Genomic DNA, 15,077 nt, shown 5'->3' with positions numbered 1-15,077 from the left:
TGCATTAACTTTCGCAGAATTTTCCCATGAAGGAGAAGATTATTTCCACCTTCACTCCCCAAGAAATAGAAGAAGTGATGATCTGTTCGCTGACATAGGGAGAAAGAACTTGGTATGTGTGGCTCAGTCTTGTCCTCTCTTCTGGATCTGTCCTCGTGTGAACACTCTTCTCTGCTCCTCCAAATGGTAAGTGTACCCCGGCAGGCCTTCTTTTCCTGCCTCCACTCTCAGGGCCTAGTGGGTGTGAGGTGGTGATTTTGCATGTGTCTAATGGCTCTGCAGACAAACACACTGTTGGGTTGGCCATCCCAAGGTCTAGTCTTGGGATTCAAACCAATCCCATGGTTCCAGCACTAAACTGATGCTCTTTTCTCTGTCTGTCTCTAATTTGTTTTCTCAGGACTCAGAAAGGGAAGACATTCATCTAAGAAAGTGGTGATGAGCTCTAGCTTGTACCTGGAATCCAGGTTGAGGTAATTAGCATAATTGGATCAAATTTCAGTGTGAAGTAAGGGGGTGCTGAGGGAAGAGTCTGGAGTAAGAAGCAGATTTTCTGAAATGCCATTAAAAATTGTTCAGTTCAGTCAGATACTGAAAAGATAAGAGGCAAAGACATCTTAGCAAAAAGTGATTCACCTTAGATTTTTATTAATTGACCATTTTTCAGGATTGAGAAAGTTTTTTCAACAGAATGTCATGAGGTGCAGAAGTTGAAGGCTTCTTTTCTAAAAATCATAGCTCCATGATTGATTTGACTAAGTGACTCATTTCTGAGATGGATTCTTTTCTGGCCTAAAAAGAACCTGTTCTGGGACCCTGAACACATGGCCTCTGTCCCTGGCTTGCTCATTAAGCTGCAGCAGTGGCTGGGGCTCTGGGGAGTTCACTTCCTCCCCCTCTGAGAGGTAGCTACTCCTTCGATGACAATCAGAGTTCTCAGGTGCCCAACTGCATTACAATCATCCAGATACTTGTTACCAGGGTACATGGCAGGCCTCCATCCCAGGTCTGCTGGATCAGATTTTCTGAATTGGAGACCAGGAATTTGTCGTCTTAATTATTCAAGTGATTATGGGGTAAAGCTAAATTGGGATAGATGACCTGCGGGCTCCCTCCTGAAGGCAGTGGAGGCTCAGTAGTAGGATTCCAAGCAGCAGACCAGGGTTTGATTCCTGGCCAGTACACTCATGCACAGCCACCACTCTCATGGGAGCCTGTGTGCTGCTATGATGCTGAACAGGTTTCACCAGACTTGCTGAACTAAAAGGGACCAGGAAGAAAGGGCTGGGAAACTACTTCTGAAAAAACAGCCAGAGCAAGCAAAGAGGGTAGGAGACTGAGAGGAACACATCTTGGCCCACTGAGCCCTGAGGACAATATTCCTGGCCAGAGCAGCCAATGCACAGAACGGACCATAGGGCCGGCCCCATCATGAGACATGAAGTCCCTCACTGACCCATAGAGCTACAGGGGACAGCACTGGAGAAACAGTGTGGGAATTGTGCCCGATATGACCCCACCACACTGGGGCGAAACATTAAGGGCATGCAACAGAGCAGCAAGGAGAGCAAAGCAATGAAATCCCTGGGGAATACCAAAAATAGACTTTAGGGCCAGGGCGTGGCATCCCATCAGACTCACCATAAAACACTCCTGAAGGTCAACAAACAGACCTGGAATTATTGATTGACCTTTCTTTTTTGTTGTTTTGTTTTGCTCTGTCTTGTTTTTTGTGTCTATCTAGATAAAATAGGTGGGATAAACAATCCAGAGGAGAAATCAACAAGACCAATGTTTCCTGGGGGACACAGGAGAAGGGGAGGTGGGGGAAAGGACGTGGATGTTAACAAACCCAAGGACAAGGGAACAACAAGTGATCTAAAATCAATGGTGAGGAGGACATAGGATGACTGGTAGGACTTGATTAAGGGCAATGTAGCTGAGAGGAAATTCTGAAACCTGAATGAAGGTTGAACATAATAGCGGGACAAGAGGAAATTAAAAGGCAATAGAGGAAAGAACTAGGAGGCAAAGGACATTTACAGAAGTCTAAATACAGGCATGTAGATATGTAAATTTATTTATGAATAACGATAGAGAAATATAAATTTATTCAGATGTTAAGTATTAAGGTAGCAGACATTAGGCCTCTACTCAAGTACGCCCTCAATACAAGAACACTTTTTTCTAATAACCTGGCATTCTGTGATGCTCAGCTTCCAAACACCATCGCTGAAGACAAAATGGGTGCATAAGCAAATGTGGTGAAGAAAGCTAATGGTATCTGGCTATCAAATGATATAGCATATGGGGTCTTAAAAGCTTGAAGATAAACAAGCAGCCATCTAGCTGAGAAGCAACAAGGTCCACATGGAAGAAGCACACCAACCTGAGTGATCATGAGGTGTCAATGGGATCAGGTATCAGGCATCAAAGAACAAAAAAACCCATCTCATTGTGAATGAGGGGTACAGCAGAGTGAAGACCCAAAGCCCATCTGTAGACAATTGGACATCCCCTTACAGAAGGGTCACAAGGAAGAGACGAACCAGTCAGGGTGCAGTATAGCACCGATGAAACATATTTTCTCTAATTCCTTAATGCTTCCTCCCGCCCTCACTTTCATGACCCCAACTCTATCTTACAAATCCAGCTAGACCACAGCATGTACACAGGTACAGATAAGAGCTGGAAACACAGGGACTCCAGGACAGATAAACCCCTCAGGACCAGTAATGAGAGTAGAGACACCAGCACAGAAAGGGAAAGGTGGGAGGAGAAAGGGGAACCAATCACAAGGATCTACATATAACCCCCTCCCAGGGAGATAGACAACAGAGAAGTGAGTGAAGGGAGACATTGGACAGTGTAAGACATGAGAAAACAATAATTTATAAATTATCAAGGGTTCATGAGGGAGGAAAAAATAACGAGGAGCCAATACCAAGGACTCAAGTAGAAAAAAAATGTTTTGAAAATGATGATGGCAGCAAATGTACAAATGTGCTTGACACAATGGATGGATGTATGGGTTGTGATGGGAGCTGTATGAGCCCCCAATAAAATGATTTTTTTTAAAAGAAAGAAAAAATAGCCAATAAAAACCCTGTGGATCACAACACTCTAATCCCAAAGCACTCATGGAGGTAGTGAGGGACAGGCAGCGACTGACAAGAACAGCCGCAACGCAAATCGGATTTATTTCTATCCTGTCTATGTTTGTTCTGCTGGTGGACATTATGCTGAAAAAGGCAAACAAACAAGTAAACAAGCAATTAAAAACCACAACAACCAAGACCACGATTTAATCCTCTTTATATCTTCCAGCACCTACACAGGGCTTGCTTATGTAGTAGGCATTCAATAAATATTTGGTGGATTAATCAATTATGATGAAATAAATAAACGTTATTTAATGTAAATCCCAATCACCTATGAGTAGAGAAATCTAAAGAGAGATAAAATAATTTAAGCCTGTGCTTAATGTAATCTTGCCATCCTGGTCTGTGTTATTACAAACTCCAAACGAATGAGCTGGCAGCATGTCTGTGACTACATCTTTCGAGAGCCAATAGGCAGGTGGCTGAGATGCTCCTGTGGAGAAGGTAATCTCCCAGTATTTCTCCGGGTGGATGACAGCTAACATGGGACTTGTGATTCAACAGCAGTTGGTTATTTTTGTTCCTTGATGCTCGCAGTGCAGCAGATGCCACGTCCTTCCTGGATGACATCCTTGGGGACATAGTCTAGGCCTCTGCACCTACCAAGGCCACCCTAGATTTCTGTGAGGGCCCCGGCAGGTGAGGAGGAGCGCTTTGCCTACTGTTATATGTGACCCGGTAAGTCTCCCGAAGTGGGTGCAGCCAGCCACGGCATGTTTTGCAGCCAGGGCCTCAATGACATCGGATACCCCCTCATGTGAGTCCACAGCCCCTTTTCCCACCCACCCCCTCCTCTGCACTCCACTGACCACCCTGGAAGCTCCCGGGCTCAGACGCTGTCCGCTGGTCTCGGAAGGTACCGGCTCAGGATGAAATCAGTCACTGGCGTTGGCAGCTTAGCCAGGGGGAGGTAGAGGAGCTTGGCATCCAGGCCAGGGTTGTAGCGGATACGAGGGCTCCGGGACACAATGGCGTGCTCCATGCTGTTGGTGACTTCGGTGATCTTTGGATCGGCCAACTGCATGATGTTTTTTAACTTTTCAGTATCTGTTTGGAGGGCACAGGGGGAAAAGGTTTTAAGTGGAATTCTTCTTCATACAAGAGACTTTTGTCTGAAGTCCCTCAGATCCCTGATCAGAGCTGCCCCACCCTCTAGGTTGTCCCTTATGCAACACATTCCCTAAGCAGTCTTCTCGCTCTCCCTTCATCTCACAAGCGTGCCGTGAATCTTGCTACTGCATTAGATGAGTGCCCAGTTCGACAACTGTTAATTGTGTGACCTTGAACTTAAATTTGTAGCGTTGGTAAAATGGTAAAAATAATACCTGCCTTTGGATATAACGAAGATGATTGTTAGCAGGATAGATGGTGGGGGAGGACAGGATAGAAATCATGTGCTTAACAACATAAACAAGCAAAAACAGCATAAGCATAGAAAGAAAACAAATAAAAAATTAAAAAACCCATGGTTGGTGGGTTTCCCAGGGAGCCCAGTGCTCAGGGACTCAAGTGTCCAAGGGATGGATGAAGATGATGGAGACCATGTGCACTCTCTCAGCACCAGAGAGCCCGAGGACTGATCAAGTCCAGGCAAGCTGGACCTGGGCTTGGTCAAGGGCGGGGGGACCTGGTTAGGCAGCTGGGTGGAAGAGGGGACCCAGACAGGGGAGGTGTGGAGGCACATTCTTTCGCGATTTACTCAGCTCTTCATGCAGCTTCTCTTTTTACTGGGCATCCTGTCAGTCAATGTGTGGGCAGGGAGACGAGCCTGGGCAGCATTCTGGAGACCTGCTGTGTAGCATTGTCTGCTGCAGGAGACAGCATTGAGTCAGCACAGGGATTGGATTCCAGAAATACCTGGTACCATGTTAATGGCTCTTGGTGGCTGTTTTCTTCACTCAGAATTCCTATCTGAGTGGGTTGTTAGATAATCCAACAAGGACATCCAGTACTGCCCCTTTCCTGGACAGTGAGGAAGATGAGCTTTGGATCTAGTTACGTTGGAAAAAGTCTTTTTGTTATTGTGGAATTTAGGCCAGATGAAGTCTATGAAGTATCAGGGACCAGGCTTCGTCCTGGTTCCCAGGAATAGGTCCTGGACTTCTGACCTCGCCCCTCCCCAAGAAGAACCAAACCCAAACCAAACCAGCCGTGGCCTCCTGTGTGTCACGGCAGCACTGTGCCCAGTGGCTGGGCTTTTGGAATTCGACGGCCAAGACTTTCTTCCAAGCAAGTCTGTGTGGACTCCAACTTCCCACCTTTCCCTTAGCAGCCAAGCCTGTCAATCTTTGCACCAACCATGGACTTCCTCCAGAGAAAAGAGGAAGAAAAAGGAGGATTTGGGGGGCCTTTCTGGCAGAGTTGAAATGGAGAGACCTTTGACCAGGGGCCGATGCTGCTCCTCAAACCAAAAACCAAACTCACTGCCATCGAGTCAATGCCAACTCATAGTGACCCGATAGGTGGAACCGCCCCTGTGACTACCCAAGACTGTACATTTTTTTACCTGCTAAGTTATTTTAGTGCATGCTTTCAGAACAGAAATTGGAAATGTGAGTGCCCACTGTGCCACCTGCTATAGTTTTTCTGTCTTGTAACCTACAGCATCGATTCTATTCTGGCTCCAAAGATTTCCCTTTCAAACATCAAGTGTCATGTCATACCGACTTGCTGCCTTTTAAAAGGGTGAGTGGTGGAGGTGTCACTCGTTCTGGGAGCATCTTTCTGACCTTGTAGTGAGCAGCCTCATGCACAACCACGGTGCCACTAGGGCTCCTAAGCGGTGCTAATTGAGCCACTTTCCAACCCAATTCTATTCTGAGCACAGGATAGTTAAGATCCACTCCAAGAACTCTGGGGCTTGGTCCCTGGGTGCGGATGCCTTCGGGATAAGATCCATACTCTTCACTGATACTAAGGGCTCCATAGAAAGTAAGTGTTTAGAAAATAATGATGGCAACCTATGTACAAATATGCTTGATACGGTTGATGTATGAATTGTGATGAGAGCTGTAAGAGCCCCCCATTAAATTGTTTTTTTCTTAAAAAAAAAATTATTTTTAAAGATCCACACTCTTTAGGGATGCCAACAACATCTTTTATAATCTGACCCCTTTGATACTCATCCTCACCGTCAGCCTTCACACGTCACACTGGTCTTAGTCAAGATGGCAAAAGTGGACGGGTGCCTCAGTGACAGGATTTTTGCCTTCCATGCGGGAGAGCCTGGCGTGGTTTCCAGCCAATGCACTTCATGTGCAGCCATCGCTTGTCCATCAGTGCAGGTGGATTTGTTACCATGGTGCTGGCCAGGTTTCAGTGGAGCGTCCAGACTGAGCTGGACTAGGAAGAAAGGCCTGGTGATCCACTTCTGAAAACCAGACAACAAAATTCCTGTAGCTCACACCAGTTGCCTCAACGACAATCGATCCTAGGATGGTTCAGGATGAGGAAGCATCCGAACAGCTTTGTTCAGTTGTGGATGGAATCCCCTGAGCTGGGAGCTGACTCGACACAGCAAAACAAACACAACAGAAAAGCCAGCTCGCTGCCATTGAGTCAATTCTGACTCATAGCAACCCTATAGGACGGAGCACAGCTGCCCCCTGTGGATTCCCGAGACTAGAGATCTTTATGGGAGTACAAAGCCTCATCTCTCACCCATGAGGCAGCTGGTAGTTTTGAACCTCAAGGTTGGCAGCCCAATGCATCACCCATCGCACCAGCAGCCAACTTGACAGCAGTTGACAATCACAAGTTTTGTTGAGCTGAGTGCTGGGTGTTCTTGTTGGATTCTCTAACAATGCATGCAACCGGCATTCTAAGAGAAGAAATGGGATCGCCGAGAGCCATGGACATGGTACCAGGTATTGCTGGAACACAGCCCCTGGCCTGCCTCAGCATTGTCTCCAGCAGCAGACAATGGTATAGCGGGTCTCCAGACTACTACTCCTGTTCTCCTCTCTGGGGAAAGACCTATTTTCTTGTGACCGCCTATTCAGCATTCAGAACTCGCTAAGCCAGCCATTTCTGCGAGAGCTTTGTGACAGTAAAATTGAGTCTGTCGGTTGTTTCTGCAGGAGGAAGCTGGGGCACTATGCTTCCATAAGGATGGCACTCTTGGAAACCTTGTCCTTTTGGGTCGCCCTGATGGCACAGTGGATTATGTGTTAGGCTGCAAATCACAAGGTCAGCAGTTAGAAACCACTAGCCGCTCCATGGGAGAAAGATGAAGCTTTCTTCTCCCATGAAGACTTAGTCTCATAACTCAGAAGGGGCAGGTTTACACTGATCTCCAGGTCGCTATGAGTCCGATCGACTTGTTGGCAGTGAGAAGCTGTACGTGAACGGTCACCACCACGGCTGTTCTGTTCATTCTGACTCTTTACCCCTGGCACATGGCAGGCTCTCAGTAAATATGCCTTCAGTGACTGAATGGCTTTTTTGATTTGGGTGTCTTGGCTTTTTACTCCACTTCACTAAAATAAAACACTTCCTGGTAGATCAGTAGTTCCTGCTTGGGCAAATGGTTAAGGTTAACTGAAAGGTTAGTCTCTTGAACCCACCCAGAGAAGCACCTTTGAAGAGAAGCCTGGAAACTCATTTCCAAAAGGCCATGGCCTTGGGAACACTGTGGGGCACAGCTGAGCCCTGACACACATGGTACTGCCATGAGTCGAAGTCCCCTCCACGGTAACTGGTGGACCGTTAAATACAGGTATGTTTCTCATACCCCCGAGTCATGCTGTGGGCATTCTTTGTGAAAATGACATAGTAGTTCTGTGCTGGGCTGTGAGCCACAAGGGCAGCCGTTGGAAACCACCAGCCATTCTGCAGAAGAAAGACCGGCTTTCTACTCCCATACAGAGGAGAGGACAGCACTGAGGACTCACAGTGGGGAGTGAGTCTTGTCTGAACCCCCCACGGTGGGGTGAGCCAAGAAGGGAACATAACAGATCAGCAACAGGAGCAAAGCCAAGCCACAGAGCCCCTGAGGAGCCCCCCAAATAGACTCAGCCTAGGAGGGGGAGTTCCTGGAAGCCTCTAGGACTGGTGAGGAGATAGTCATAAAGGTCAGCAGACAGACTGGAATGATGTATACTTTTTAATTTTCTAGATTTTTTTTCTTTTTCCTCAATCGTTTGTTTTGTCTCTGTTATTGTCGTTTTGCTTACCTATATAAGATAGGTATGAAAAGCAAGCTCAAGGAGAATGCAATGAGACCAGGTGGGAGAAAGAGGTGGGGGAAGGGAGCGGTGAGCAAACAATGCCATAGACAGGGGAACAACCAGGGAATTAAAATCAACAACGAGGAGGATGTACACATCCTGGAGGTGTTGGAGCAACAGCAATCTAGCTGAGAGGAATTACTAAGAGGCAGAAGAAGGGTGAGCGTGATGGTGGGGCAGGAGGAAGGTAAAAGGAAACAGAAACAACCTAGGAAGCAAAGTTATGGATAGAGGTATACATATAGGTGTGCACATATGTAAAATACATTAATTCATAAAACAGAGGTATTGGCCTATGTACACTTATTTATATGGTAATACATTGAGGGAGTGGATGGACTTTGGACCTCTGCCCAAGACCTCCCTCAATGCAATAACCCTTCGTTCTAACAACCTGGCATTCTGTGATGCTCACCCTCCTGACACAATCCCTGAAGACAAAATGGGTGCGCAAGCAATTGTGGTGAAGAAAGCTGGCGGTGCCTGGCTATTAGAAGATATAGCTTCTGGGGTCTTAAAGGCTTGAATTTTTTTTTAGACTTTTGCAAGATTAGTGACTTCTTTTTTTTAAAATGTTTTTTTATTTATTTTTTACTAGTTTTAAGGCTTGGATTTTAAACAAGTGGCCATCTAGCAGAGAAGCAACAAGCCCACATGGAAGAAGCACAACAGTCTGTGTGATCATGAGGTGTCAAGGGGATCAGGTATCAGGCATCAGAAAACCCAGAACAAATAACCATACAGATGCGAATGAGAGAGGTCAGAGTGGAGACCCAAAGCCCTTCTGTAGACAATTGGACATCTCCTCACAGAAGGGATGAGTCAATCAGGGTGCAGGATAGCACTGATGAAACACCCAATATTCCTCTGGTTCTTTGAGGCTTTCTCCCCCCTATCATGACCCAGTTCTACCTTTCCGTTCTGGCTAGACCAGAGCATGTACACTGGTACAGAGAGAGCTCACAACACATGGAGTCCATATCAGATAGCCCCCTCAGGAACAGATATGGGTGTAGTGATACCAGGAGGGTATGGGGAAGGTGTGAGAAGAAGAGAAGGAAGAGGGAACCGATTATAATCATCAATGCGTAACATTCCCCCCTCACCCCCAGGAGGATGAACAACAGGAACATGGGTGAAAGGGAGACAGCAGATGGTGTGAGATATGAAAATAACAATAATTTATAATTTATCAAGGGTTCCTGAGGTTGGGAGGGTGGGGAAGGAAGAAAAAAAGAGAAGCTGATCCCAAGGGCTCAAATAGAAAGTAAATGTTTAGAAAATGATGAGGGCAACCTATGCATAAATATGCTTGATACAATTGATGTATGGATTGTTATAAGAGCTGTAAGAGCCCCCAATAAAATGATCTTAAAAAAAAAAAGAATTACAGTCTCAGATTCTCATAGGGGCAGTTCTACCCTGTCCTATAGGGTCGCTATGAGTCAGAATCAACTCAATGGCAGTGAGGGGTTTGGGGTTGGTTTTTTTTTTTTTTTTAAATAGATACTCAGGCAACCTAGTTTCGGAGTTTAACCAGGGTGATAAATGGCCTCTTAGAGAGATATCCACGGCAGCCAAAGAAAAGAGAACCACAGATTGGAGAATGTTGTTCCGGGGCCAGGTCGACCCAAAGGGAGTAAGGGTAGGTCAATGGAAAACTCCTAAGACAACAGCCTGCCAGCCCCACCTTCTTGGCTGGTGGCCCGGTTGCCATGAAGCAACTGGAGAGTTGAGATGCCTGTCAAGGTGGTGTTAACGAATTGTTCCAGAACCAGTTTCTGTGGACAGTTCACAGGCCGCTGCCATGGACTTCAGAAGAGCCAGTGAGGCTTCTCCCTGGAGGCCCTTGGAGAGAGCTCTGCAGTTTAGGCTCTGCTGCAAGATCAGATGCTCCCGGGTGAGGGTGGAGCCTTCTCTCCCCTACACGAAGCTGCTCCAAGACACAGTTGGGTCAAGGTCGCCTTCACTGTACTTTCAGGCCACCCCTCCTCAATTTCCCACGGGCCAGGAAGAGCAGCACATAGTTTGGGCAGGAAAATTAAATAGCTACGATGCCCCTCCTCGACCCTCCCAAACACCTGAGACGCACAGGGCTACCCGTGGGACCCTGCCAGGAGGCCCCTCCCTTTGCAATGTCTGGAAGCTCTTTTCCTCTTTATTTCATAAGCACTTGGTGTGTGTCTGAGGCACCTTGAAAGAAAGGTCTGCCGATCTCCTTCCCTGTGGAGCACGGGCCATGAATCGGAATGCACCTGAGGACGAGGGGTTTTAGTGGTGCAAGATGCTTCACAGATACTCATCCTCTTAGCAACCCCATGCGGAGGCGCAATTAGCTCCATTTTACAGAATAGGAAACTGAGGCCCAGGGAGACCAGGGAACATGTTCAAAGTCTCCTGGCTGGTAAATGTCAGTGCCTGGATTCAAACCCAGGCAGTCAGGTCCCTACATTTATGTTCTTCATTGCTCCTCCACATTCACTTCAGCGCATTCTCAGCTGCTTGGTCTACAACATCAAGTTTTCGGGGCACGGGTGCCAGCATCTCTCCAACACCCTCCCCCCACCCCCAGCAGCCATGATTCTGCTACTCCCAGCAGTTGCCCATTTGGTCTCTATTCTCAAACCCCAGTGCTGCCACTAGCTGGGCACCCCCTCAGCCTCTGACTCATCATCTGGGAGGCGAAAGCAAGCCCATGATCCTTCCTCTCAGAGATGCGCCCCAGCCTGAGGAACTCACAGATGCGTAAATACTCTTCTCCGTAGCTGTCCCGGGTCTCCTGAGGTAGCCGGCCCCACAGCTTCTGCATGCGGGACTCTAGTTTCTCCTTGCCCAGAATGGATGTCCGGTAGTTTCCTGGCTCTATGATGCTGACTTTTACGCCAAAATAGTAGAGCTCACGCCTAGAAAAGAAGGGTTAGACTCAGTGCAGGGCCCCAAGATGGCAGAAACTGATCAAGGAGGGTCACCTGTAACCCTGCTAGAGGACCCTCTCTCACTTCTGGAGGAACATGTCTCCCCAGGAACCTGGGAAGTCTACGCCTCATGCCCTGTGGCAGGTTAGGCCTTGCCTGCATGATAACAAGACCTCCCTGAGTGTTCAGCATGTTCCAAAGCCAGATCCACAGTGGCTGGACAATGTGTATGAGGGGCAGAAGTCAACGGGAGGAGGAGGAGGAAGGCAGCGAGAGAATCTTGGCCAAGGGCTTGCCTCCCATCAGGTTCCTTCCACTCTCAGTCCCACATCCAACATCCGTAGACGGAGTGAGACTGTGCAAGGTGTATGTTCTCCAGTGAGGGTCTCCCTACAGGCACCGCCCATTTGGCCCAGGTCTACTCTGTGTGGGGGACTCTCCTTCCTACTCTCACAAGTCCAGAGAGTTTTTCATTCATCCCAGGACAGGCAAACTATCCACTCTGTCACTACCCACCTCTTCTTTTCATCCCTTCTTCCTTGGTCACTGGGGAAGGCTACTGCCACTCCATCCTGCTATTGTTTTAGCTTCATCCTTCCAGAAGTCCCCTACCCATATGTGATCACTCCAGCCCTCTCTTCCTGGGATGAACACTGCCCCCCATCCCCGCAGCCCAGGACTCCTATCCAGAGGGTCTGCCACCAGGACCCAGTTACCTGATGCTGTCAGAGAAAGCCTCAACACCAAACTTGGAAACACAGTAGCCACCACCGATGGCAGCCACGCGACCCCCAGAGCTGGACATGTTGACAACCCTGCCCCGGGCTTTCTTGACCATGGGCAACATGTGGAGGGTCACTTCAATCAGTCCCACCAGGTTCACATCAATCACTTTCACAAAGTCCTCCTTGGTCAGCCATTCATTGGGACCACTGGGTAGGCCCACTCCAGCATTGTTCACCAGAGCCCAGAGACCTGGGGGGGAGAGAGAGGGAGGGAGAACTAGAGCAGAGATCAACAGTGACGATGGGAAAGGACCCTGGCCCTCCACTCACCAGCTCGGGGCCACAGAGAGTCGATGCGAGCAGCTACACGGGGATAAAACAATCAGGACTTGGCACAGAGGCTATGGCAGTTTCATTGTTAGTTTTTGCTAGGTAGTTTGGCGGGAAAGGACACCTTGTTCTGACACAGACACACACACACACAGACACACACACACACACACACACACACACACACAATCTGTCAGCTAGCTGGGACCCTGTCAGCTACAATCCAGGATTTGGTTAATAATGTTTAAGCTGTTATCTCCAGGATAAGAGATATTCTCATAGCTATGAATTAATGTTCGGCATTTTCCCCTCCTCCAAAACTTTCTACTCTCTATTCTTGTTAATTATAATGAACCAATTCCATTTCAAGATTTACCAAAATCATTTCACCCACCTACCCATCTGTCCACCCACCCATCCACGTGCACACATTGACACATGCATACATTCATGCATCTACTCTGTGCCAATTACAGGGGAACGTGCTCGAGACCTAAATAAACCAGACAGGGTCTATCCCTTAATGAGCTCCCAAGCCAGAGAGGAGACAAAGGATATTTATAAATAAGTATCTAAACCATTTATATAAAATAATTATGAGGACATGTGACAAGTGTGCTTGTTCAAATATCCAATCATTCATTCTGGGACAGGCAGACTACACACCTCTATCACCCCCCATCTCTGCTTTTCATCCCTTCTGCCCTTGGTCCTTGAGGCCTAGGCTTTACCCTGCAATTGTTTTAGGGCTCCCCTACCCACGCGATTGGCCAGCCCTCTCTTCCTGGGCTTTCTTAGCAGTACCACTTGCTGCTCAGTGACCCCACCTCAGGACTGCTGAAAGGACAAAGCAGGTCTGCTGTGGAAGAAGTATGGCCACGGTGCTCCTTGTAGGCAATGATGGTGAGACTTTGTCTTACATACTTTAGACATGTTAGGAGAGACCTGGGGAAGGACCTCCTGCTCGGTAAAGCAGAGGGGCAGCGAAAAAGAGGAAGGACTTCAATGAGATGGGTTGACACCGTGGCTGCAGCCCTGGGCCCGGGCACAGGAACCGTTGTGAGGACGGGGCAGGGCGGGCAGTGTTTCGTTCTGTGGTGCACGGGGTTGTGATGGGTCAGAATCGACTCGATGGCACCTAACAACAATTACAAATGGCCTTCAGTCCTGCAGGGGTTCAGGGCTGGGCAGCCACAAGTCCTAGTCCCGATTCTACCTCCAGCCACGGGAAGGCCACTTCTCCTGTGTGGCTGCAAGAGTTGTTTCCGGTCTGTGTTTTCTAAGTGTGAGAACTTCCAGTCTGAGTCCTAGAACCTGCTAGGAGAGGGAGATTTTGAGAAGCTCTGACTTCGCTTGCTTTATATATTGAGCTTCCAAGTAAAATTCCACTTGGAGGCGAGGAAGAGCTTCATTGCTGAAAAAACAAACATACAGAGCTCCTGCTGGTTCTTCCATTCACCTAGCCATTTAGTTGAGCTCCGTCCCTTTCCCCACAGTGGCCTCTGACAAGAGCACTTTCTACGCTCACCTGAGGCCCTGCGGATAGAGACACCAGCTACAATTTCCTCTTTCCAGTAGGCCTGTGGTCTCCAACTTGCTGACTTTCTAAGAGACTGCAGGAGTCTGGCTGGCAATACTCAATAATTATTAGGTTGGGGAGACTCTCATTTTACAGGGGAGAGAATGAAGCCCGCTGAAATCCAAAGACTAACCACTCAAGTTCCCTCTGTCTGTGGAGAGGGAATGCGAACCCACTGGGACCTCTAATCATCCCTGCTCGAAGAGAGGATGTACCAAGGTGACCTTAGTTCCTTCTTCGAAAAATAACTAAGACGTTATCAAAGCAGCCTATGACTGTGCTGACTCATCATGTCCCGAGACTCAGGGGCAACAAGCAAGCATGTAAGACCCCCACCCCTAAATCCAGTCCCTCGTGTGGTAGGCAGGAAAAATGGCCTCAGGATGTCAATGTCCTAGTCCAGAACTTGTAAATGTGTAAGGTCTTATGGCAAAGGGGAATTAAGGTAGCTCATCAAATTACCTTAAACTAGGGAGTTTGTCCTACATTAGCCTGGTTGACTTTTTGTAATCGCAAGGGTTACAAGCGCTAAGTGAACGTGGGAGACAGACAGGAAGAAGTAGCGAGCTATCAGGATTAGAGGGACATGGCTTGACCTTGCTGGCTTTACATGGAGGAATGGGCCCTAAGCAAGAGCTAGAGTTCAAACCAATCCTCTTGCCATCAAGTTGGCAATGCCAGGGCTCTCAGAGTAGAAAGGCACTCCATAGGATTTTCTTGGCTATAATCTTTAGGGAAGAACACTAAGCTTTCTTCCATGGAACTGACCGATAAGTTCAAATCACCAACCTACTGGTTAGTAGTCAAGTTCAGATGGCTTGCCCTACCTGTGGACTTAGGAGACCTCTGAAAGCAAGAAAAAGTGAGGCAATGGATTCTCCCCTAGGACTTTCAGAATCAAACACAGTCCTGCTAATACTTGATTTTAACCCAGTGAGATTTCTGATTCTCAAATAACTGTAAGCTGATAAATTGTATTGTTTTCAGCCTCTTTGTTGCACTTGTTGTTTTTTTTTAAAAAAAATAATTAAATCATTTTATTGGGGGATTGTACAACTCTTATCACAATCCACACATACATCCATTGTGTCAGGCACTTTTGTACATTTGTTTCCCTCATCATTCTAAAAATAATTGCT

General features: G+C 47.5%; 1 protein-coding gene across 1 annotated transcript in view; it reads right to left on the bottom strand.

Moving 5' to 3' along the window:
- Window positions 1-3,961: 3,961 nt before the first annotated feature.
- Window positions 3,962-15,077, bottom strand: part of SDR9C7 (short chain dehydrogenase/reductase family 9C member 7) — a 13,375-nt gene continuing 2,259 nt past the window's right edge. Inside the window, exons 2-4 of the mRNA XM_004700540.4 lie at window positions 12,021-12,279; window positions 11,129-11,292; window positions 3,962-4,208 (exon numbers count right to left, since the gene is read on the bottom strand). Of these exons, the coding sequence (XP_004700597.1) occupies window positions 3,991-4,208; window positions 11,129-11,292; window positions 12,021-12,279 (641 nt within the window). The 3' untranslated portion in view covers window positions 3,962-3,990. The remainder of the gene's footprint in view (window positions 4,209-11,128; window positions 11,293-12,020; window positions 12,280-15,077) is intronic.

Source organism: Echinops telfairi, unplaced genomic scaffold (genome assembly GCF_000313985.2).
Source record: "Echinops telfairi isolate 266 unplaced genomic scaffold, ASM31398v2 ScPeMD7_2;HRSCAF=8, whole genome shotgun sequence".
NCBI lineage: Eukaryota > Metazoa > Chordata > Mammalia > Afrosoricida > Tenrecidae > Echinops > Echinops telfairi.
The sequence above is the reverse complement of the archived record's forward strand: the minus strand, read 5'-3'. Positions and strand labels throughout refer to the sequence as shown.